The sequence below is a fragment of the Prionailurus bengalensis genome, chromosome C1 (assembly GCF_016509475.1).
Source record: "Prionailurus bengalensis isolate Pbe53 chromosome C1, Fcat_Pben_1.1_paternal_pri, whole genome shotgun sequence".
Taxonomy (NCBI): domain Eukaryota; kingdom Metazoa; phylum Chordata; class Mammalia; order Carnivora; family Felidae; genus Prionailurus; species Prionailurus bengalensis.
In genome coordinates, this window is record NC_057345.1 from 35,404,518 (window position 1) to 35,428,766 (window position 24,249).

Genomic DNA, 24,249 nt, shown 5'->3' on the forward strand with positions numbered 1-24,249 from the left:
ACTGGGCAGAGGAAAAACTGAACCAAGATGCAGGTTGTACAAAGCCTCAGCCAACACAGCAGGGAGTTGTGAAGTACTTCCTGTCAGAGTGACCAGGCCTTTATATCCATCCCTCATTTACTCTTGCTGCCCCAGCAAGGGTATGACCTCAATGTGGCTCTTTACAGATGAGGTAGATCCTGAAGTCTGTGATGACTAGAGGCTGTTTGCTAATTACACTTCCTATAGATGAGCAGCAAGTCCTCCCTTGAAGGGGGACCTAGGCATTTTACCTGTATGTCTATCATATGGCACTATAACAATGAACACTGTGGGTCAAGAGGTGGTTCCTTTTCTTAAGAATCCATTCTAACCTAGGCCTCTCTCCCTGGAAGCACAAAAAAGAAAAATTATGAGGCTATTTGTTGCCAATGTTTAAACAACAAAAACCCTTGAAGTTTAGTAAGACCACAGGATGACTGCCCATTTCCTTGATGTTTTGGATTGAGCTGATGATTCGTCCAAGATCTTAGCAAAGGCATTCAGCTAAGACAGGATACATACCATATACATAGCCACATGACTTTCCCTACTTCCAGGATATGTGGGGAGCAAACTGAGGCTGAAAGGAAAGGAACTGTGCTATATAAGCACATTTCCCCCCTTTGAGATGTCTTTCAACTTCATTATTTCTTAAAAACAAAGCCTAGGGGCGCCTGGGTGGCGCAGTCGGTTGAGCGTCCGACTTCAGCCAGGTCACGATCTCGCGGTCCGGGAGTTCGAGCCCCGCATCAGGCTCTGGGCTGATGGCTCGGAGCCTGGAGCCTGTTTCCGATTCTGTGTCTCCCTCTCTCTCTGCCCCTCCCCCGTTCAAGCTCTGTCTCTCTCTGTCCCAAAAATAAATAAACGTTGAAAAAAAAAAAAAATTAAAAAAAAAAAAAACAAAACAAAGCCTAGAGATTTAGAATTTTATTGGTCATCTATGTTATATAACAAATTACTTCAAGCTCAGAGGCTTAAAAAAACCAAACTATTATCTCACAGTTTTTGGAATCCAGGAGTGGGTTAGTGGTTCTGACTCAGGTTCTCTCATGAGGTTGCAGTCAAACTGCTGGCCAAGAGCTGCAGTCATCTCGAGGCTGACTGGAGGAGAATCTGCTTTCGACATGGCTGTTGACAAGTCTCAGAGTATCTCTTCCAAGCTCACTAATGTGGTTGCTGGCAGACCTTAGTTCCTCATGACATGGACTTCTCCATAGCCTGCCTGAATGTCCTTATGACATGGCAGCTAGTTGTCTAGAACTTTTTTTATCCCCCAAGAAGGGCCCATAGGTGCCATATCTATAAGTCCTTTCATGTTTGAGAATGTCTTCCTATTGCTTTTAAATATAAAAGATATCTTTATTGTTTACAATATTCTCAAGTTCCACTTTCTTTCCCTGAGAACTCTGCACATATGGTTCCTCTGGTATTTAATGTTGTGATGAACTTGGAAGTAAGCTTAATTTTTCTCTCATGTAAGTGATAAGCTTTTTGTCTTTGATGCTTGAAGAATTTTTTCTTTATCCCTAAAGTTTAACAGGTTTACTAGGATACATCTGGCCAAATTTTCTTAGAACACACTACACTCTTAAAATTTGCAGATTCTTTTTTTTTTTTTTTTTTTTTTTGAGAGAGACATAGACAGCACAAGCAGGGAGAGGGGCAGAGAGAGAGAGGGAGAATCCCAAGTAGACTCCATGCAGTCAATGCAGAGCCTAATGTCGGGCTCAAACTTACGAAACCATGAGATCATGACCTGAGCCAAAATCAAGAGTCAGATGCATAACTGACTGAGCCACACAGGCACCCTAAATTTGCAGATTAAGATTTGTAAATTTTTGCTTGATTCAAGAAACTTTATTATATTTTATCTTGTTTTTAATTAAAAAATTGAAATTATGTATGAACATAAAGAGGTAAGCAGTTTCTCAAGGCTTACAAGGAAAAATTTCAGTCCTCTATCCCTTCTCCTACCCCATTTTCCATTCCCCAGAAGCACCCACTTTCAATTCTTTTAGTGGATCCATTTAGTATTTATATCTGTATTTCTAATAACATTTTAATATTGAGATTTCTTAAAAACATTTTTTTAATCTTTACTATTTAAAAAAAAATTTTTTTTAACGTTTATTTATTTTTGAGACAGAGAGAGACAGAGCATGAACGGGGGAGGGTCAGAGAGAGAGGGAGACACAGAATCTAAACAGGCTCCAGGCTCTAAGCCGTCAGCACAGAGCCCGACGCGGGGCTTGAACTCATGGACCGTGAGATCATGACCTGAGCCGAAGTCGGACGCTTAACCGACTGAGCCACCCAGGCGCCCCTTTAATCTTTATTTTTGAGAGAGAGACAGACAGACAGACAGACTGTGAGTGGAGGAGGAACACAGAGAGAGGGAGACAAAGAATCTGAAGCAGGCTCCAGGCTCTGAGCTGTCCACACAGAGCCTGACGCGGGGCTCGAACTCATGAACTGGGAGTTCCTAACCTGAGCCCAAGTCAGAAGCTTAACTAACTGAGCCACCCAGGTGTCCCATTTCCCATTTCAGACATCATCTGTTGACTTCCCAGTATGGAAGATGGGTTTCTTTCATCACCAGCTCTGCCCCTACCAACATACAGCCATACTTCTGTACCTTTTACCTTCCCAATATAATTTTACAATTTTGGTTAGTTCAGTAATCAAAGTTTAAGTTATTACCACTGCAGCTTTAGGTATTAGCTATTAACTATTAAAAAGGAAGTTTATCTCTCTTGTCTTCCCTCGTCTCCAACACGCTAACCCTCCCTCTCATCATTCCAAAGTAATTATATCATAATTTTGGTTAGATCAAGTTAGTGATTACATTACTATGCAAATATAAACATTAGTTACAGCTGAGACATTCAGTAACTAATGATTAATGTTTTTCTTGCATATTTTTGCTTGCCTTGGCATTATTGTCTCTCATTTCTTGGTTTTCCAGATATTTATCAATAATTCAACCCCAACCTAATCACCAAGTACTCAAAATCATCTCAAAATGTTGAGACACATCAACTCTTCTGCCATTTTCATCAGAAGAAATATGATCATCTTGAAGAAATTATTCCCAAAGCTTTCTGACCTATTCTAATCTGGTCTGGTTGCCATTTACACTGGGGGCTCAGATGTTATCCTGGAATCTCCCTTTATCATCATCCTAGGGATTCTTTTTCCTATATCCTATGTCTTTCTCTTTTCTTAGTTTATGCCAGGGTTTTGGTGTTATATATTCTCTAGCAGCTTTCTGAAAACAGATACATGGAAAGCAAATGTCTGTAAAATTCTTATTTTACTCTCACACCTGATTGATAGTTTGACTACATACAGATTTAAGAATTTTGAAAGCCGTCCTCTGTTTTAGTTTCTAGTGCTGCTGTTAAAAGTTCAAAGCTGTTTTAATTCCTTTACATGTGACATCCCCCCTCCTATCTGGAAGCTTGCTGGATCTTTTCTGTGATGTCAGTGTTATAGCATTTCATAATGACAATCTTGGTATGTTTCTTTTCATGCATTTTGCTGGACACTGTTTCCTTTTAGTCTAGAAACCCAGCCCCTTTCATTCTGAGAAATGTTTTTATATTACTTCATTGATAAAAATCTTTCCCCTTCATTTTCTGTTTTCTCTTTCTGGAACTCCAAATATTCAAATGTTCTTGGTTGCTCCTTTAATTTATTTAGCATTTCTTTATTTTTCATCAATATGTTGTTTTATTCTACTTTGTGAAACATTTTTCAAAATTGAGTTTTTCATCTTGTTCTCTAAATGCTCCCTTTATTCTTTTTTTTTTTTTTTAAGTTTATTTATTTTGTGGGGAGGGCAGGGCAGAGAGAAAATCCCAAGCAGGCTCCACACTGTCAGCGCAGAGCCTGATGTGGGGCTCGAACTCACACATATGAGATCATAACCTGAGCTGAAATCAAGAGTTGGATGCTTAACCGACTGAGCCACCCACGTGCTCCTAAATGTTCCCCTTGAAAAAATCATTTTGAATATAGGTGACCACAATGTTATGTTAGTTTCATGTGCACAATATAGTGATTCAACATCTCTATATGATATGCTATTCTCATCACAAGCGTGTGGCTACCATCTGTCACAATAGAACACTATTACAATATCATTGATTATATTCCCCAAGCCATGCCGTTTATTCCTGTGACTTATTCAGTCCATTAACTGGAAGCCTGTATCTCCCACTCCCTTTCATCCATTTTGCCCATTCCCTCACTTTTCTTCTCTCTGGCAACCATCAGTTTGTTCTCTGTATTTATAGGTCTGATTCTGCTTTTTGTTTGCTTATTCATTTGTTGTTTTTTTGATTCCACACGTGAGTGAAATCATATGGTATTTGTCTTTCTCAGTCTGACTTATTTCACTTAGCATAATACCCTCTAGGTCCATTCATGTCACAAATGGCAACATCTCGCCTTTTTTATAGCTGTGTAATATTCCACGGTGTGTGTGTGTGTGTGTGTGTGTGTGTGTGTGTGTACGTACGTACGTGTACAGAATTTCTTTATCCATTGATCTCTCGATGGACACCTAGGTTTCTTCTATATCTTGGCTACTATAAACAATGCTGCAGTAAACACAGGGGTATATATCTTTTCAAATTAGTGTTTTCATTTTCTTTGGATAAATACTCAATAGTGGAATTATTGGATCATACAATATTTTTAATTTTTTGAGGAACTTCTGTACTGTTTTCCACAATGGCTACACCAATTTACATCCCCACCAATAATGGATGAGGGTTCCTTTTTCTCCACATCCTCACCAACACTTGTTTCTTGTCCTTTTTTTATTTTAGCCATTCTCACAGATATGAAGTGGTATCTCACTGTGGTTTTGATTTGCATTTTCCTGATCATTGGTGATGCTGAACATCTTTTCATGTGTCTGTTGGCTATCTGTATGTCTTCCTTGGAAAAATGTCTATTCGGGTCCTCTTCCTCTATCTATCTATGTAAATAAATGTGTTATTTTATTTTTCAGAGAGAGAGAGAGAGAGAGAGAGAGAGCGAGCGCACACGAGTGGGGGAGGGACAGAGAGGGAGAATCTGAAGCAGGCTCCAGTCTCTAAGCTATCAGCACAGAGCCCGATGTGGGGCTTGAACACATGAACCATGAGATCATGACCTCAGCTGAAATTGGAGGCTTAACTGACTGAGCCACCCAGGCACCCCAAATCAGATTTTTTTTTTTTTTTGGTATTGAGTCATATAAGTTCTTTATATATTTTGGATATCAACCTCTTATGTAATATTGTTTGCAAATACCTTCTCCAACTCAGTGGGTTGCCTTTTTGTTTTGTTGATCGTTTCCTTCATTGTGCAAAAGTTTTTTATTTTAATGTAGTCCCAACAGGTTATTTTTGCTTTTGTTTCCCTTGCCTTAGAAGACAGATATAGAAAAATGGTGCTATGGCCAATGTCAGAGAAATTACTACCTGTGTTCTCTTCTAGAAATTTTATGGTTTCAGGTTTCATATTTAGGTCTTTAATCCATTTTGAGTTTATTTTTGTGTATGGTGTTAGCAAGTGGTCCAGTTTCATTCTTTTGTATGCAGCTGTCCAGTTTTCTTAGCACCAGTTTTTGAAGAGACGGTCTTTTGCCCATTGTATATTCTTGCCTCCTCTGTCATAGATTAATTGACCATATAAACCATGTTCTTATTTCTGGGCTATTTTGTTCCATTGATTTATGTTTCTATTTTTGTGCCACTAAATGCTCACTTTTTAATACAGAATTCTGCTTTTGGGGGCATGGATACAGTATTCTTATCTCTCAGTGAGGGCAAGGATTTTGGTGTGTTTTGTTCACTGCTGTATTCCTAGCTCCCAGAATAGTGGTACTCGGATGGTCAAATATTAATAAATCTTTCTGAGTAATGTTATCTTTTTTGAAGTTTTCTTCTCTCTAAAAAATTTGTTTATTTATTTTAATTTTTTAAAGCTTATTTATTTATTTTGAAAGAGAGAGTGCAAGCAGGGAAAGGGCAGAGAGACAGAGAGAGAGAGAGAGAGAGAGAGAGAGAGAGAATCCCAAGCAGACTCTGCACTGTTAGCCCAGAGCCCGATGCAGGACTCAAACTCATGAACTGCAAGATCATGACATGAGCTGAAATCAAGAGTCGGACACTTAACCTACTGAGTCAGGCATCCTCTCTCTCTTTCTCTCTCTATCCATCTCTCTATATATTTATGAAAGAGAGAGAGAGAGAGCGAGCACGCGCACACACGCAAGAGAGCAGCACCAGTGGGGGAGAGGAACAATGGGAGAGAGAGAATCCCACGTAGGCTCCATGCCCACAACCTTGGGATCATGACCTGAGCAGAAATCAAGAGTCAGACGCTCAGCTAACTGAGCCACCAAGGCTCCCCATTTCTGAAGATTTCTGTTGGTCTTTTTTTCTGCTAACTTATTGTGCTTTTTTCCCTGTTTATTTGTTTTGGCCTCTAGATCTCATAATCCCTGTTTCTTTTTGTCTAAATTTAAGAGTGGCGCACACACACAAAAATCTCATTGTGAGCACTGAACACGTGGTGGGCTTTGTCAACTTTGAAATTCAATGTAGGATGATCCAAGAAGTGGGTTTTCTGTTGGGAATTCCCTGATGTCTGCATCTTTTAGGGCTCCTCTTGGAAAGTCTGCTACCATAGAGAAGAATCTTCTAATGCCCTTGCTTGACAGGTGCAAGCCTGGCTGCTAGTATTTAGAAGCTAAGTGGGAGACAGAAGCTGAAAACCTCAGGACATACACTTCCTACTCATTTTTTTGCAACATATCTCCATCCTCATTTATGCCTAGTGCCCCAATCCAGAGATCTTCTATTTTACCCTCTTCTGGGAATAAATTTCCAGTCTCTTGCTAGGGTTGTGAGGTTTGGGGGAGGTAATCTGAGGATCGATCTACAATTTGGACACATTTTCAAGTAATCCTGTAGCTTTACTTGTAGATTTATTTGGTGCTGTTGAATCTTGACTCTTTAAAGAGTTTCATAGGGTAAATCAGTTTGCAGCTCAGCTTTCTCAGGTATGTTAAATTGTCCTGCTTTCCTGCTTCCAAATTGTTGACGTTGCTCTTTCCTTTTCCATCTTCTTTAGTCTTCTGAATTTACATCTCTCTAAAATCCCTGTATTGCTGTTTTAGTGGGGCTTCAGAAGTCATCAGCCCTTCTAACTTTATGTTAAAATCCTCAAATAAAATTACTTTACCAAGAAGTCCTTATATCTTTGAATACATCTTTTGGTCCATGTTTAGTTCTGTATTTCAGAGACATTAGTTTATTGTCATCTTTATCTTTTATTTCTATCAGATTCTCTATAATTTTTAATCATTTTTGTTGAAATTACTGAATACCTCAAACCTTTCTTTTATGTCAATAATTTGATTTTCAATGGTATCTGTTCTGTCCTTTGCTATTTTGTCTTCAATTTATTTTCTTAGTTCTAAAATATCCTCTTTTATCTCATTTTGTTTTACCATCTCATCACTGAACTTTTATTTATTAAATTCACATTTTGATGAATTGTTTTACAGTTGTAAGAAATTCTATGCAATGAGTTATGTTGTCAGGGTACTTTTTTTGTCTCTTTTAGAACATTTTTCTTGCTTTTATTTTGTTTGCTGTATGTTTGCCCAGTTGACATACCAGTTCTTTTGGTCTTGTTCATGCTTGATTTATTTGTCTTGGTATGATATGGGTGAGTTCTTATCTTTCATCCTCCTGTACCTGAGACCAACTACCACGTGAGTGGCGGTTATTTTTTTCCTTTCTTTTTTTTTCTTTTTACTGAAGTATAGTTGATACACAATGTTACATTAGTTTCATATGTACAATACAGTGATTTGACAACTATACTGTTAATGCTCACCTCAAGTGTAGCTACCATCTGTCACCATACAACACTATAATACCATTGGCTATATTCTCTATGTCGAACCTTTCACTCCTGTGACTTATTCATCCCATAATTATAAACCAGTACCTCCTACTCTCCTTCACCTCTTTGTACTCACCCCCTACTCCCCTCCCCTGTGGCAACCACCAGTTTGTTCTATTTATGAACCTGTTTCTGCTTTTATTTTAATTTTCATATTTAAAAAAAAAGATTTTATTAAATAATTTTTTTAATGTTTATTTTTGAGAGAGAGAGAGAGAGAAAGAGAGCACATGCGAGTTGGAGAGGGGCAGGGAGGGGGGACAGAGGATGTGAAGCGGGTTTGAGCTGACAGCAGAGAGCCCGATGTGGGGCTCGAACTCATGAACCATGAGATCATGACCTGAGCTGAAGTTGGACACTTAACTGACTGAGCCGCCCAGGCGCCCCCAAAATATTTTATTTTGAAGTAATCTCTATACTCAATGTGGGGCTCAAACTCACAACCTCCGGATCAAGAGTTGCATGCTCCACCAACTGAGCCAGCCAGGTGCCCCTATTTCTGATTTAAAAAAAAAAAAAAAAAGTGAAATCATATATATGGTTATTTACCTTTCTCTGACTTATTTCACTTAGCATAATACCTTCTGGGTCCATCCTCATGTTGCAAATGGCACGATCTCATTCTTTGTTATGGCTGAGTAATATTTCATTGTATATATTACCACATCTTCTTTATTCATTCATCCATCAATGTATTGATGGAGACAGGTTGCTTCCATATCTTGGCTACTGTAAATAATGCTGTAATAAACATACGAATGCACATATCTTTTCAAATTACTATTTTTGGTTTCTTTGGGTAAATACCCAGTAGTGCTGGTTATTTTATATTCTGTGTACTTTTCTATGGCTTCAGGGAATGATGGGAGCCAGAGGGATAGGAGCAGAGGGAACAGAGCTAAGGTACTACAGAATCTTTGTTAAAACATTCTTCTTGGGGGGCCTGGGTGGTTGAGTTGATAAAGTGTCCAACTCTTGACTTCGACACAGGTCACGATCTCATGGTTCGTGAGTCTGAGCCCCATGTTGTGCTCTGTGCTGGTAGTGCAGAGTCTGCTTGGGATTCTGTCTCCTGCTCTCTTTCTCTGACCCTCCTCTCCTTGTTCTCTATATCTCTCTCAAAATAAGTAAAAATAATCTTTAAAAAAACACATTTTTCTTTCCTGAGATTCTGTTAAAGATTCTTCTTTCAGTCCACATAATTAAGGATTATATTCCATTCCTAAAGAGGGATAGTCTCCAGCTTCATATTACTTCACTTATTCATTTTTATGCTTGATCTTTCATTTCTGTTAAAGAGTCAGCCTCATTGTTCATTTTCCCTGCTTCATCATTTACTTGCAAGTAGTTGTTCATGCTACTTCTCGGTCAGAAGAAGATAAAAGTACTTAAAAAAGAAGATAAAATGTGCTTGGTTTGGTTCTTTCCAGCTTTGGAGCTTTTAGTGGGAATTTGCAGGATTTCATTAATACATCAGTATGGCTTCTGGGGAGGAGTGATAGGGTGGAGTTGGGACCCACCTTTATTCCTTTCTATTCTTCATCAGAATCTTGTTTCTTTCCTTGACCTTCAATTTTTAAACTTTATTATATTTAATTATCCTACTTTGTCGCTGTTGAAATTTCTGCCAGTTTTATTCCCCATAGCAGCCCTATTATTATTAAACACATTTTTATAGATAAGACAACAAAGGCTCTAATATAGAACTCTAATACATTGGGTTAACTGGGCTAGCTGAAGCTAGAATTTAATTTCATTTTCATTAAAATATATAGTTTGAAATATGTTTCCTACCTCTGTTGTCCTGGATAGCAAAATCAATGACATTTTTCTTTCCCAATTTACTCTTCTCACATTCATTTTGTCCAGGGTCCAAACATGTTTTTGTTTGTTTTGTTTTGTTTTGTTTTTTTAATTTTTTTAACGTTTATTTATTTTTGAGACAGAGAGAGACAGAGCATGAACGGGGAAGGGGCAGAGAGAGAGGGAGACACAGAATCGGAAGCAGGCTCCAGGCTCTGAGCCATCAGCCCAGAGCCCGACGCGGGGCTCGAACTCACAGACCGCGAGATCGTGACCTGAGCCGAAGTCGGACGCTCAACTGACTGAGCCACCCAGGCGCCCCTTGTTTTGTTTTTTAACAGCAAAAATGGGTTTAGTCAAGAATAACAGAGAATTACAATCTGGGACAAGCAGGCTATGGCAAAACTACAGACAAGTCCAACCCAGGCTCCAAACAGTTTTTAAACATTCCTATGTACTGGTATGAGGCAGTAAAGCTCTGAGTATGGTGGCTTCTGATGAAAAAGTCCATGCTGGGTAAGCACTCAATATATGCTATTTAAAGAAAATGTGCCTGGTTTGCTTATTTGTAGCCATTAGGATGGCTACTATCAAAAAACAGAAAATAACAAGTGTTGGTGAGGATGTAGAGAAATTGGAACCTTTGTGCAATTGTAAAATGGTACAGCCACTATGGAAAATAGTATGGAGGTTTCTCTAAAAATTAAAACTAGAACTGTCATATAATCTAGCAATCCCACTTCTGGGTGTATATCCAGAAGAATTCAAAGCAGGATGTCAAAGAGATACGTGCACACATGTTCACTGCAGCATTATTCACAATAGTCAAGAGGTGGAAGCAAACCAAATGCCCATGGGCAAATGAATACATTTTAAAAATGTGGCATATACACACAATGGAATATTATATAGCCTTAAAAAAGAAGGAAATTCTGACACATGCTTACAACATGAAGGAACCCTGAGGATATTATACTAAGTGAAATAAGCCAGTTGACAAAACACAAGTACTATATAATTCCACTTATCTGAGGTATCTAAAGTAGTCAAGTTCATAGGAACAGAAAGTCAAATGGTGATTACCTGGAGCTGGGGACAGGAAAAAGAGAAGAGCTGTTGTTTAATGGATATGGAACTTCAGATTTGCAAGATGAAAAAGTTTTAGAGATCTGTTTCATAACAATGTGAATATGTTTAACGTTACTAAACCGTATGCTTAAAAGTGGTTAAAATGTGTGTTTACCACAATTAAAAAAAAGAAAAAGAAGGTCTATAACACTGTTAGAAAGACAGTCCTGTTCTCTGTTCTCCCCACAGCTGCTGTGCAGGATTTGACTCTACCTTGGCAAGAAAAAAACACAGGGAAAAGCTAAGCTTATGTGGGGAAGAAAAGCCTTCATCCTGTCTCATGGGAAAATAGTCACATACTTTTGTCAATTTCACACAGTATAATCTCGTTTTCATTCCCTCTTTCCCATCCACTGGGTGGTTTTATTTTGTTTTAAGACAAGGAGAATTGCCAGAAAGAAAAACCCTAGGGCTTACTTTTGCAGGATGGATCCCTTAATGACCAGCTCTTCATCCAAGTCTGCTTCATTAGCCATGAAGAGCAGCCTCTTTCCTGTGCTGTCCACTCCAATGAAGTCACGCTGCTCCACTGAATCATACAAAAGAAAGAAAATCAAACAAAGCCATTTGCCCCTGCCTGCATGACTAAGTCAGGGGGACAGGGCACCTGCTCACAATTCTCTTGGAACTAAATACAGGATTGTTATATATATATGTATATATATATATATGTTTTAAATACTGTGTTATATCACAGTGTTTATCACAGTGTTTAAAACATGGGTAGTCAAAATATTTTTGTATTGTTCTAAAGGGTATTATTAGGTTAACTAGTGAAGTTTGAATAAGGTCTATAGATTAAAGTACTGTAGCAATGTTAGAGAGGTGGGGGGCAGGATACACACTGATTTAAAAGCAAAGGGAATCATGTCTGCAACTTATTCTCAAACAGCTCAGAAAAACAGTAATAGTGTATGTACTACATTGTGTACACATATCATACACTGAATACATATCATTAGAGGGAGAAAATGATAGAACAAATGTTAACATTTGGGGAATTTGGGTAAAGGATATATAAGTTCTCTGTACTAGTCTTGTAATCATTCTGTAAATGCGAAATTATCTCAAAAACAGAGTTAAGGAGTAAAGATATGTTAGTCTGACTGTGGTAATCATTTCACAATCATGTCTACACATATCAAAACACCACTGTACACTTTAAATACACATAATTTTTCTTTGTCAAAAATAAATAAAAATTAATAATAAAAAGCTGACTATGTAGATAAACCATAAACTCAATACATGGCACAGAAAGTATAACAAGGAATTCTTTCTCTGCAAAGAATACCCTAGGTCTGTGCACTGTGGAAATGAGAAAAATATTATTTACAGACATGTACATTCAATCAACATTAACTGTATGTCTATTATGCATTAGATTTTATTCTGTATGAGACAGCATTCAAAGAAAATAAGGTGCATTTTTACTAGATGTGGAGGGTTCTTTGGTAGACAGTGATTTTACAGGCTGTCATATTATTGCTGTTTTCTGTGTTAGATTTCTTTCGGCCAACCAGATTATAAATTCTTCAAAGGCAAGCTTATGATTCCTTTATATCTCCTTTAACATCTAGTACAGTGTTAGGCACTTAATAAAATCTCCTACTAACATCTGAGAAGCTGAGGAGTACCTATAGCTTACAAAAGCATTTTCACATAGAGGCAGCATAGCATAATGATTAAGAAGAGAGCCTCTGAGGCCTGACTACCTGGGTACGAATCCCACTTACTAGCTGTATGTCCTAAACAAGATACTAAACTTCTCTATTCTTCAGCTTCATCTGCAAAATGGGTATCATAATAGTGCCTACCTCACAGGCTTGTTATGAGCACTATATCAGTTAAGATTTGTAAAGTTCTTATAACAGTGCTATTAAATCAAACATTAAATAAAATGTTTTGTTAAAAAAATTAAACAAAATGCATGCTCTCATTTGATCCTCACAATAATAAAGCAATGATTTAATACCTTCTTGAAAGAAGAAAAAAGCTGAGCTCTAGAAAAATAGTTTTTCCTTTTTTTTAAATTTTTAAAAAAATTTTATTTATTTTTGATGGAGAGAGATGAAGCACAAGTGAGGGAGGGGCAGAGAGAGAAGGAGACACAGAATCCAAAGCAGACTCCAGGTTCTGAGCTGTCAGCACAGAACCCGACACGGGGCTCAAACTCACAAACTGCGAGATCATGACCTGAGCCAAAGTCGGACGCTTAACTGACTGAGCCACCCAGGCGCCCCGAAAAATAGTATTTCTAAAGGTGAATTTGTCTGTCTCCTACTGACAGACAACAGCTACCAAATAACTGAACGTGATTCACTGTTGGCTGCAGTTGCCTATATACCTAGAACCAAATGTATTACAAGTGTATAATGTGTTTTAGCTCAGGTGCTTGAAAGCATTCATTCCTTGAGATGGTTTCTGGTCATCTTATCACATACAGTGTCTGAATCTAAATAGGGAGAAACTATCATAAAAAAATCATATGCTGGGGGGTGCTTGGGTGGCTCAGTTGGTTAAGCGCCCAACTTCGGCTCAGGTCATGATCTCAGGGTTTGTGGGTTCAAGCCCCGCATCAGGCTCTGTGCTAACAGCTCGGAGCCTGGAGCCTGCTTCAGATTCTGTGTCTCCCTCTCTCTCTCTGCCCCTCCCCTGCTCACACTGTCCCTCTCAGTCTCTCAAAAAATAAATGTTAAAAAAAATTAAAAAAAAAATCTTATGTTGGGGTGCCTGGCTGGCTCAGTTGGAAGAGCATGTAACTCTTGATCTCAGGGTTGTAAGTTTGAGCCCCATGTTGGGTGTAGAGATTACTTAAATAAATAAATAAACTTAAAAAAAAATAAGTTATATGTTATTTTTCTCAATGACCAAGATTAGCGAACTCCAAAGAAGGAAGGGCAAATAGTGCCAATTTGAGGGTAAGTTTTACAGGGAATTTCAATTGAAGCAAATTTTGCAGAGAATTTCAAATGCCACACAGCAGATATGACATATATCAGTTCATCCATTACATGGAAACTTGAGAATATAAAGGTTTGCAGCAGTCTGATTATGAGCCAATATTTTAAAAAGAAACACAGAAATGTTATTTTTGGATATATTTGGAGTGCTTACTCTATCCAAGTCCTTCAGCCTACAAAACCTCAAATTATTGAATGTCCTGGGAGCAGTGATTTTCAAGTCCATGTTTCAGCTATGTTGCTTTTTTTTTTTTTAATTTTTTTTTTCAACGTTTATTTATTTGTGGGACAGAGAGAGACAGAGCATGAATGGGGGAGGGGCAGAGAGAGAGGGAGACACAGAATCGGAAACAGGCTCCAGGCTCTGAGCCATCAGCCCAGAGCCTGACGCGGGGCTCGAACCCACGGACCGCGAGATCGTGACCTGGCTGAAGTCGGAGGCTTAACCGACTGCGCCACCCAGGCGCCCCTCAGCTATGTTGCTCTTTACTCACATTCCTCACTCTCAGGGGCCCCTCCTTATATTTGCTTCCTTGAAGCTACCATAGTAACCAGGACCTCAGAATACACTACAAATTATAGGAACTTGTTTGTGTTCTGCTTTAACAAAGTAAATTCTACTTTGGGAGCAGAGAAGATAACATCAAAATGTCCATCCTAAGAAGGCTACAAAAATAAGATTAAGCAAGCAGATTAAGAAAGAAACTATGAATTACCATTAAAAAAATTCTGTCAACTATTCATATTTTTTTTCTAGTTGATTTTTATTTATCTGACACTTCTGTCTCCTCTATTGTCATTTACTTATCCATTCATTCATTCAACTAATAAATAAACTTGTGCACCTCCCTTGTGATAGGCATTACATTTATAGTAGGGAATTCCAACTCATTTTAGGAGGCTAGCATGATCCTGATACCAAGACCAGACAAAGACGTTATGAGACAGAAAAATTACAGGCATATTCATTTGTTATATAAATACAAGGATCTTAAATATTAGCAAATAAAAACTAAAAACGTATATGGTAGAGTTAAAAGGGTTACAAATTTGTTGTACTTCTTCAAGAGGTAAGGTCTAGAATGTACAATGGTATAGCCACCATGGAAAATTGTGTGGGGGTTCCTCAAAAAATTAAAAAAATAGAATTACCACACGATTCAGCAATTCCACTTCTGGGTATACCACCCAAAAGAACTGAAAGTAGGGTCTCAGAGAGATAGTGTGCATACCCTTGTTCGTAACAGCATTATTCACAATAGCAACAATGTGAAAACAACCCAAATTTCCACTGATGGAGTAATAGATAAGCAAAATGTAATATACACATACAAGAGAATATTATTCAGCCTTAAAAATGAAGGAAATCCTCATGCTAAACACGGAGGAACCCTGAGGGCATTATACTTTATGAAATAAGCCTGTGACAAAAGGACAAATACTGTATGATTCCACTTACATATGGTACTTAAAGTAGTTAAAATCATAGAGACAGAAAGGATATGGGGCACCTAGGTGGCTCAATCGGTTGAATGTTTGACTTCGGCTCAGGTCATGATCTCACCGTTCACAAGTTTGAGCTCCGCAACAGACTCTCTGCTAATGTCAGCATGGAGCCTGCTGCAGACCCTCTGTCCACCCCTGCCCCCTGTCCCTCTCCTGCTGGTGCTCTCTCTCTTAAAAATAAAAAATAAACATTAAAAATAAAAAGATGGGCACCCGGGTGGCTCAGTCGGTTAAGCATCTCACTTCGGCTCAGGTCATGACAGCTCAGAGCCTGGAGCCTGCTTCAGATTCTGTGTCTCTCTCTCTGCCTCCACCCCTACTCACACTCACTCTCTCTCTCAAAAATACATAAACATTAAAAAAAAAAAAAAAGTATAATGGTGGTTTCCAGGGATTGTGTGTGGGGGGGGGAGGGGAATGGGGAGTTACTGTTTAATGGGTATAGAGTTTCAGTTTCACAAGATGAAAAAAGTTACACAGATGGTGGTGATGGTTGCACAGCATTATACATGTATTTAATACCATTAAACCGTAGGGTCGCCTGGATGGCTGTTTGTAGAGCTTGCAACTTTTTTTTTTTTTTTTTAACATTTATTTATTTTTGAGACAGAGAGAGAGCATGAACAGGGGAGGGGCAGAGAGAGAGGGAGACACAGAATCTGAAACAGGCTCCAGGCTCTGAGCTGTCAGCACAGAGCCTGATGCGGGGCTCGAACTCACAGACCGTGAGATCATGACCTGAGCCGAAGTCGGACGCTTAACCAACCGAGCCACCCAGGCGCCCCTTGCTTGCAACTCTTGATCTCAGAATCATGAGTTTGAGCCCCACATTGGGGGTAGAGATTACTTAAAAATAAATAAACCCTTTAAAAATACCACCGGACTGTACACTTAAAAAAAGATGGTAAATTTTATATGTATTTTACAATAAAAAAAGTGAAGGAAAAAAAGTGCTCACAGGAGAAAAAAAGAGGTAGGATCTAGTTCTCCATCCTTTATAACTAAGCTAGCCTAGCAACTAGCTTTAACAGAGTGCAATGGAATGACACAGTCTGAATTCCACGCTTAGCTTCAGGAGACCTTGTGTGTAGCTTCTTCTACTTTCTCCTCCTCTTTTAGAAGGAGATAGAGAGAGCACATGAATGGGGGAGAGGGGGCAGAGGAAGAGAGAGAATCTGAAGCGGGCTCCGCACTGAGTGTAGAGCCCGATGGGGTGTTTAATCCCACGATCCTGGGATCATAACCTGAGCCAAAGTCAAGAGTCAGATGCTCAACCAACTGAGCCAACCAGGTGTATCTTCTCTTACTCTTTTAGAACCTGCTGCTGTTATATAAACCAGCTTGGGCCTCCAGTATGGCAACAGACTGGATGAAAGAGAAACTCAATTATCACAGCTTAGGCCCTAGACATATTAGTGTACCCAACTGTGGTAGGCAGCCTCTAAGAATGTTAATTGCCTCTTGGTAATCACACAATTTCTGTATCCCCTCCCACTGAGAACAGCTGGCTGGCTAGCAATTTGCTTCTAACCAACAAAATGTGGCAAAAGTGATGAGATATTATTTCTGTGTTTCAGTTACATAACTTTGTAATTTCTGTCTTGTTAGAAGATTCTCTCCTTGCTGGCTTTGGTAAAGCAAATTGTTATGTTGAAGAGGCCCAAGTGATAAAGAAATGAGGGCAGCCTCTGGCCAACAGCCAGCTAGAAACTGAGGCTCTCAGTCCAACAGTCCTTAGGGAACTGAAATTCTGCTGACAAACAAGAGGGCTTAGAAGCAAATTCTTTCCTAGCTGAGCCTTCAGATGAGACCTCAACCCTGAATGACAACTTGATTTCAGCTTTCTGAAAGACTCAGAATCAGAGGACCCAACTAAGCAAATGCCTGGACTCCTGACCCACTCTGTTGTTTCAAGATGTTAAGTTTATGGTAATTTGTTATATAGCAATAGATAACATACACTAGCAGCAACAGAAAACTGATACACTAGCTAATACCACTTGAACAGAGATGAGACAACTCAGTTATAACAGGCCAAACTACCAACCTAAAGAATCATGAGCAGATTACATACATCTTGCTACATTTTTTTTTTTTTTGCAGTGTTTAACTTTACATTAAAAAAAAAAAATTCAATTTATTTAAACTAAAACAAAACAAAAGCAGTTCACCCATTTCTACCATCTACCTCTGGAAAGCACCAATCTGTTCTCTGTATCTATGAGTTTAGTTAAAAAAAAATATTTTTTTAGATTCCACATATAGAAGAGATCATATGGTATCTGTATTTCTGTTTGATTTATTTCACTTCACATAATATCCTTGAGGTCCATCCATGTTGTTGCAAATGCTAAAATTTCATTCTTTTTATGGCTGAATAATATTCCATTGTGTATATATACTACAACTTCTTTATTCACTCATGTACTGAAGGACACTTAGGTTTGTTTCCATATCTTGGTTACTGTAAATAGTATTGCAAGGAACAAGGGGTGCATATATCTTTTTGAATTAGTGTTTTTATTTTCTCTGGAAAAATACTCAAGTAGACTTACTGGATCATATGGTAGTTCTATTTTTAATTTTTTGAGGAACCTCCATACTGTTTTCCAAAATGGCTGCATCAATTTACATTCCTACCAACAGTGCATGAGGGTTTCTTTTTCTACGTATCCTCACCAACGCTTGTTATTTCTAGTCTTTTTGGTAATAGCCATTCTAACAGGTATGAGGTAGTAGCACATTGTGGTTTGTATTTTCCTGATGATTAATGATGTAAAGCATCTTTTAATGTACCTATTGGCCCTCTGCATGTCTTCTTTAGAAAAATGTCTACTCAGAGGCACCTGGGTGGCTCAGTCGCTTAAGCATCTGACACTTGATTTTGGCTTACGTCACGATCTCATGGTTTGTGAGATCGAGCCCTGCATCAGGCTCCATGCTAAGTGCATGGAGCCTGCTTGGGATTCTTTCCCTCCCTCTCTCTCTGCCCCTCTCATACTCATGCTCTCTCTCTCTCTCAAAATAAATGAATAAACTTAAAAAGAAAAGAAAAATGTTTATTCAAATCTTCCGCCCATTTTTTAATGGGATTGTTTCTTTTTGCAATTAAGTTGTATGAGTTCTTAGCCCCTTATCAGATATGTGGTTTGCATATATTTTCTCCAATTCAGTAGGTTGCCTTTTCATTTTGTTGATGGTTTCCTTTACTGCATGGAAACTTTTTAGTTTGATATAGTTCCACTTGTTTATTTTTGCTTTTGTTGCTTTTGATTTTGGTGTCAGACTCAAAAATCAAGGAGACTTATCTCAAGAAGCTTACTGTCTATGTTTTCTTCTAGGAGCTGTATAGTTTCAGGTCTTACATTCAAGGCTTTAATTCATTCTGAGTTAATTTTTGTGTATGGTATAAGATAGTGATCCCATTTCATTCTTTTGCATGTGGCTGTACAATTTTCCCAGCACCATTTCTTGAAGAGCTTATCCTTTTCCCATGGTATATTGGCTCCTTAGTCATAAACTAATTGACCATATATGTGTGGGTTTAATTCTGTGCTCTTTATTCTGTTCCACTGATCTGTGTGTCGGTTTTTATGCCAACACAATACTGCTTTAAGTATTATAGCTTTAAAATATTTGAAATCAGGGAGCATGATGCCTCCAACTTTGTTTTTTCTCAAGATTGCTTTGGTTATTCGGGTTCTTTTACTGTTCCATACAAATTTTAGGATTTTTTTTTTGGTTCTGTTTCTGAGGAAAATGCTATTGGAATTTATTTTAAGTTTATTTATTTATTTATTTTGAGAGAGGAGAGAGCATGCATGTGAGCTGGGGAGGGGCAGACAGAGAGGGAGGGAGAGATTCCCAAGCAGGTTCTGCACTGTCATCATGGAGCCCAACGTGGGGCTTGAACTCATGAATTGTGACATCATGATCTGAGCCAAAACCAAGAGCTGGATACAATCGACTGAGCCACTCAGGTGCCCCAACACTACAATTTTGATAGGGATTACATTGAATAAATTGAATGAATACATGCTATCTTTTGTATAAAATTAGAATAAGTAAAATATATACATATATCTTTTGGGAATACAAAAAGCTGAGATATAACTATATGAAAAAGAAAGAAAAAAAAGGAAAATAGTAGGGGCGCCTGGGTGGCTCAGTCGGTTAAGCATCCGACTTCAGCTCAGGTCACGATCTCGCGGTCCGTGAGTTCGAGCCCCGCGTCGGGCTCTGGGCTGATGGCTCAGAGCCTGGAGCCTGCTTCCGATTCTGTGTCTCCCTCTCTCTCTGCCCCTCCCCCGTTCATGCTCTGTCTCTCTCTGTCCCAAAAATAAATAAACGTTAAAAAAAAAAAATTAAAAAAAAAAAAAAGGAAAATAATAAACATAGGATTCAGCAAGGGTACCTTAGATAGGGACAATAATGAGTTGGGGACATGTGGAGATCACATTGATAGAAGTTATTTTAAATTTTGAGTTTGGTGGTGTGTTAAAAAAAAGAGATTAGTTTCAGAAATTTTTCAGAATTGAAGACTTGAATATTCAGATCGAAAGGCCCGTTATCATCTAACATGGGATGATATTAGACCATACTGAGGATAATCAGTGTGAAATTTTATAATTTTGGAAACGAAAAGATTGTATAAGCTTCCCAAAAGGTTGGGGTGGGTGGGTGGGAAGGTTTCATGCAGAGAATGAAGAATCAGAATGGTGTTAGACTTAATAGAAAAGCTAGAAGACAGTGAAATAATACGTTCAACATTTTGAGGAAACATGATTTCCAAGAGAAGATTATACCCAGCCAAAATATCAAACAACTATGAGGATAGAATAAAGACATGCAAAAGTTCAAAAATTTATTTTTCACAACCCTCATCTCAGGAGGCTACAAGAGGATATGTTCCACAAAAGAGTGAGTATAAACTAAGAAAAGAGGAAAAAATAAAATAAGGGGCGCCTGGGTGGCTCAGTCAGTTAAGTGTCTGACTTTGGCTCAGGCCATGATCTCACAGTTCGTGAGACTGAGCCCCACATTGGGCTCTCCGCTGTCAGCACAGAGCCCACTTCAGATCCTCTGTCTCTCTCCCCTTGTTCTCTCTCTCTCTCAAAATAAATAAATAAAAGAAATAAAGGAAAGAGGAGAATAATGACTTTCAAAATATGACAGTGAAGGGTGAACCTAAAATGGTAGTTTCACAGCAGAACAACTAATCCAGAAAAGCTCTAAGAGAGATATCTTCAAGAATCTGAAACTGAGAGAACACTGAATGTGTTGGAAAGTAATGAGAGGAATTCACACAACTAACGCTGATGTTGAATTAGTAATAAATACACAGAAAAATAAGCAAATGAAAAAACAAGACAATTTTTAGAAAAATAAAAGGAGGAAGGAGAAAATCATATACAAGGTTCAGCTGTGAATACCATTTAAACAGTTATAGTAAACATTAAATATTCAGTTAATAAATACTGCAAAAAATGGGGAGACTAGAAGTTTACATGTGTGTGGTGGGGGTAGAGGGTACGGTAAAACAGAACTACAGCTTTAAGTTCCATAGTAGGAAATAAGTAAATAATTCCTAAAACTAAAAATACGAAGACATAGCAAAAAAAAAACCCCCGGGGCGCCTGGGTGGTGCAGTCGGTTAAGCGTCCGACTTCAGCCAGGTCACGATCTCGCGGTCTGGGAGTTCGAGCCCCGCGTCGGGCTCTGGGCTGATGGCTCAGAGCCTGGAGCCTGTTTCCGATTCTGTGTCTCCCTCTCTCTCTGCCCCTCCCCCGTTCAAGCTCTGTCTCTCTCTGTCCCAAAAATAAATAAACGTTGGAAAAAAAAATTAAAAAACAAAAACAAAAACAAAAACAAAACCCCAAAAAACAACAAACCACGTTATTTGGAGATGTGGAATTAAATGTGAAAAAAAGTTAGCTAAAAATGTTGAAAGTGGCTGCCTCTGAGTAAGGTGAGAATAGACAGGGCTAACGACTGCTATTTATTATAATATAACTTGGATAATTCCATCAGTCTTTAAATTATGAGCATATAAAACTGATAAAAACAAAAACTAAATTCAAAAAAGAAAGAAAAAGAAAGTCCAGGCTATGGAGTCAGAAAGCATGGGTTCAAGTTCTGATTCTACCACTTACCACTGATGTGATTGATATTAAGCAACTATCCACAAAATGCTGGTAGGCCATTCATGGATATAAAACTTGGTAAATAACAAAACTACCTAGCCCCGTTCAATGGATTTTACTTTATTTCATTGTTTCAAGTTTTTATTTAAATTCCAGTTAGTGAAGATATAGTGTAATATTAGTTTCAGCAATTCACTAGATTTTAGTTTGAGAGCAAATCTTATCTTTGTTTCCCATATGAGGCTTAGCATAAACTTTACATATAGTATGTTCTAAATTCAATGACTATATCAAAACTTAATGCATTTATAAGTCAGGGATCTCATTCCAAGTAGCCTGTCTGCATATTAGTAAGTTGTTCCTCCTTCTTTTCAAATACCATGTTTTTAAATATATTTCCCTGTAACTGGGGCATTAAATTGCACCCTGTATTTTACATATGCTCCTATTATTGTACCCTGTGACTTATAAATTCTAGCATATTTGAAACTACTTCTGCATGCTGTTTCTTCAATCACAACAATTTCGATTTTCAATATGCTGGGATTTCAAGTCAGTTCTGTTAAATATAATTAGAAAGAGTGGGGGAGTTGGGGATTGAGAAAAGAGATAAAGCAGAAACCCAAGCAGAGAGTTTTCTAACAGTTCAGCTTTGAGAAATAAAGAAAGCTGAAGCAAAAAAACAAACAAAACAAAAAAACCCCAAAAAACAAACAGGCTCAGAAGGCCTGCCAACATTTGTTAGTGCAGAGGGAGCTAAGCTGATTGAGAGGTGACAGCCAAGTGACAGCTTTCATTTGTGTGATTCTCAAGCACACTGATATTTATTGAATCTAGCCTGGACCAAGGCTATATAACTCTGAGAAGTGGGGAGGAGTTTAAGAAATACTACAGTGAACTGGATGGACTAAATAAAAGTTGAATCTAATTTCTCTTACTGGGTGGGGGACAATAAGAATTGCCTTTACAGGCAGGCTCCTCAACCATTCGATAACATCTATTGACTGCTATGGGCCATAAGTAGGCCAAGTGCTGGGGACAAAATGAACAAAATAGAATATAATGATCCCAGCTCTTACAGAGCTTACAGTTGAGTAGAGGAGAGAGTAAATAAGACAGCGGGGCTACCATATTTAGACAAACAAAGGAGTATGATTTCATATTAGAGGGTCAAGAAAGGCCCCTCTCAGAAAAGAACTTGAAGGCTAAGCTAAATTTAGAGTATGTGTGTTGTGGGGAGAGGGGATGGCGAGGATTTTGGGCAGAGAACGACATGTGTAAAGACCTGGAGTAAGGAAAAAAAAAAGTCCCAAAAATCCAAACATGAATTTGATCTTGCCCTCCTCAGAATCTACCATCTACAAATCTTCTGGGAAAGAAATGGCAAGAGGGGGAAAGATGGCTGCTGAAACATCTAGCCATTAGTCATTTTCTTGTTAAGTTGGTAAGAACACCATTTGGGAAACTTGGACCTACCGGATCCACTCTATTAAACAATATCTGGGAAAAAGGGGACTGTAGCCTATTCTGGCACATAATAACAGCTAAGAGGCAGACCAAATATACAATTTGAGAATATTAGGGTTCTTTAAAAAAAAAATTCTTATCATTGAAATGCATAGCATTCCACAGGAGGAATTTATTTTTTGTATTATTATTTTTAGTGTTTATTTATTTTTGGAAGAGCGTGAGAGTGTGTGTGAGCACAAGTGGGGGAGGGGCAGAGAGAGAAGGGACAGAGGATCCAAAGTGGGCTCTGTGCTGACAGCAGAGAGCCCATGTGGGGCTTGAACCCACAAACCATGAGAACATGACCCAAGCCAAAGTCGAATGTGTAATTGACTGAGCCAGCCAGGGGCCCTTCCACAGGAGGAATTTAAAACTCAGTTATTTAGGTGAAACTCAGCTTTCAAATATAATAAAATACAGATACAGAGAAATTCAAAATTTCATATTAAGAATAGAAAATCTTTCTATAACACAAATCTGATCAGACATTCTCGTTTAAAATTCCTCAACAACTTGTGCTCACTTCAGCAGCACATACAATAAAATTCCTCAACAACTCCCCACTGTTTTTTTCTAAGATGTTCTTTTTTTTTTAATGTTAATTTGTTTATTAGTTTATTTATTTATTTTGAGAGAGAGAGAGAGAGAGAGAGCATGTGCAGAGAGGGGCAGAGAGAGAGAGGGGGGGAGAAAGAGAATCCCAAGCAGGCTCTGCACGGTCAGCGTAGAGCCTGAGGTGGGGCTGCAACCCATGAAGCATGGGATCATGACCTGAGCTGAAATCAAGAGTTGGACGTTCAACAGACTGAGCCCGATATGGGGCTTAAACTCATGAACTGTGAGATCATGACCTGAGCCAAAGTCGGATGCTCAACCAACTGAACCACCCAGGTACCCCAACTCCCCACTGTTTTGAGGATAAAGTCCAAACTCTTTAGTCTGATCTCTGTATCCTCTCCAGTCCTATTCCCTGCTTCCCTGTCTTCTGTAATTACACTTCAGCTAAAAAGCAGGTTACCAGTGTACATCAGACGTTTTCAAAGAGAGGAGTCAGCTTAAATAAACTTTCAATGGCCAAGGTGTGACAATTTAAGCATCAAAATTGTTTTTTTTTTTAAATTTTTTTTCTTATTACATTTCTTTATTTTTGAGAGGCAGAGAGAGACCGAGTATGAGTGGGGGAGGGGCAGAGAGAGAGGGAGACA

General features: G+C 38.5%; 1 protein-coding gene across 3 annotated transcripts in view; it reads right to left on the reverse strand.

Moving 5' to 3' along the window:
* Window positions 1–24,249, reverse strand: part of EIF2B3 (eukaryotic translation initiation factor 2B subunit gamma) — a 124,425-nt gene that overhangs the window by 62,367 nt on the left and 37,809 nt on the right. For all 3 annotated transcript variants that reach the window (XM_043574775.1, XM_043574774.1, XM_043574776.1), the window contains exon 5: window positions 11,341–11,452. In XM_043574775.1, the coding sequence (XP_043430710.1) occupies window positions 11,341–11,452 (112 nt within the window). The remainder of the gene's footprint in view (window positions 1–11,340; window positions 11,453–24,249) is intronic.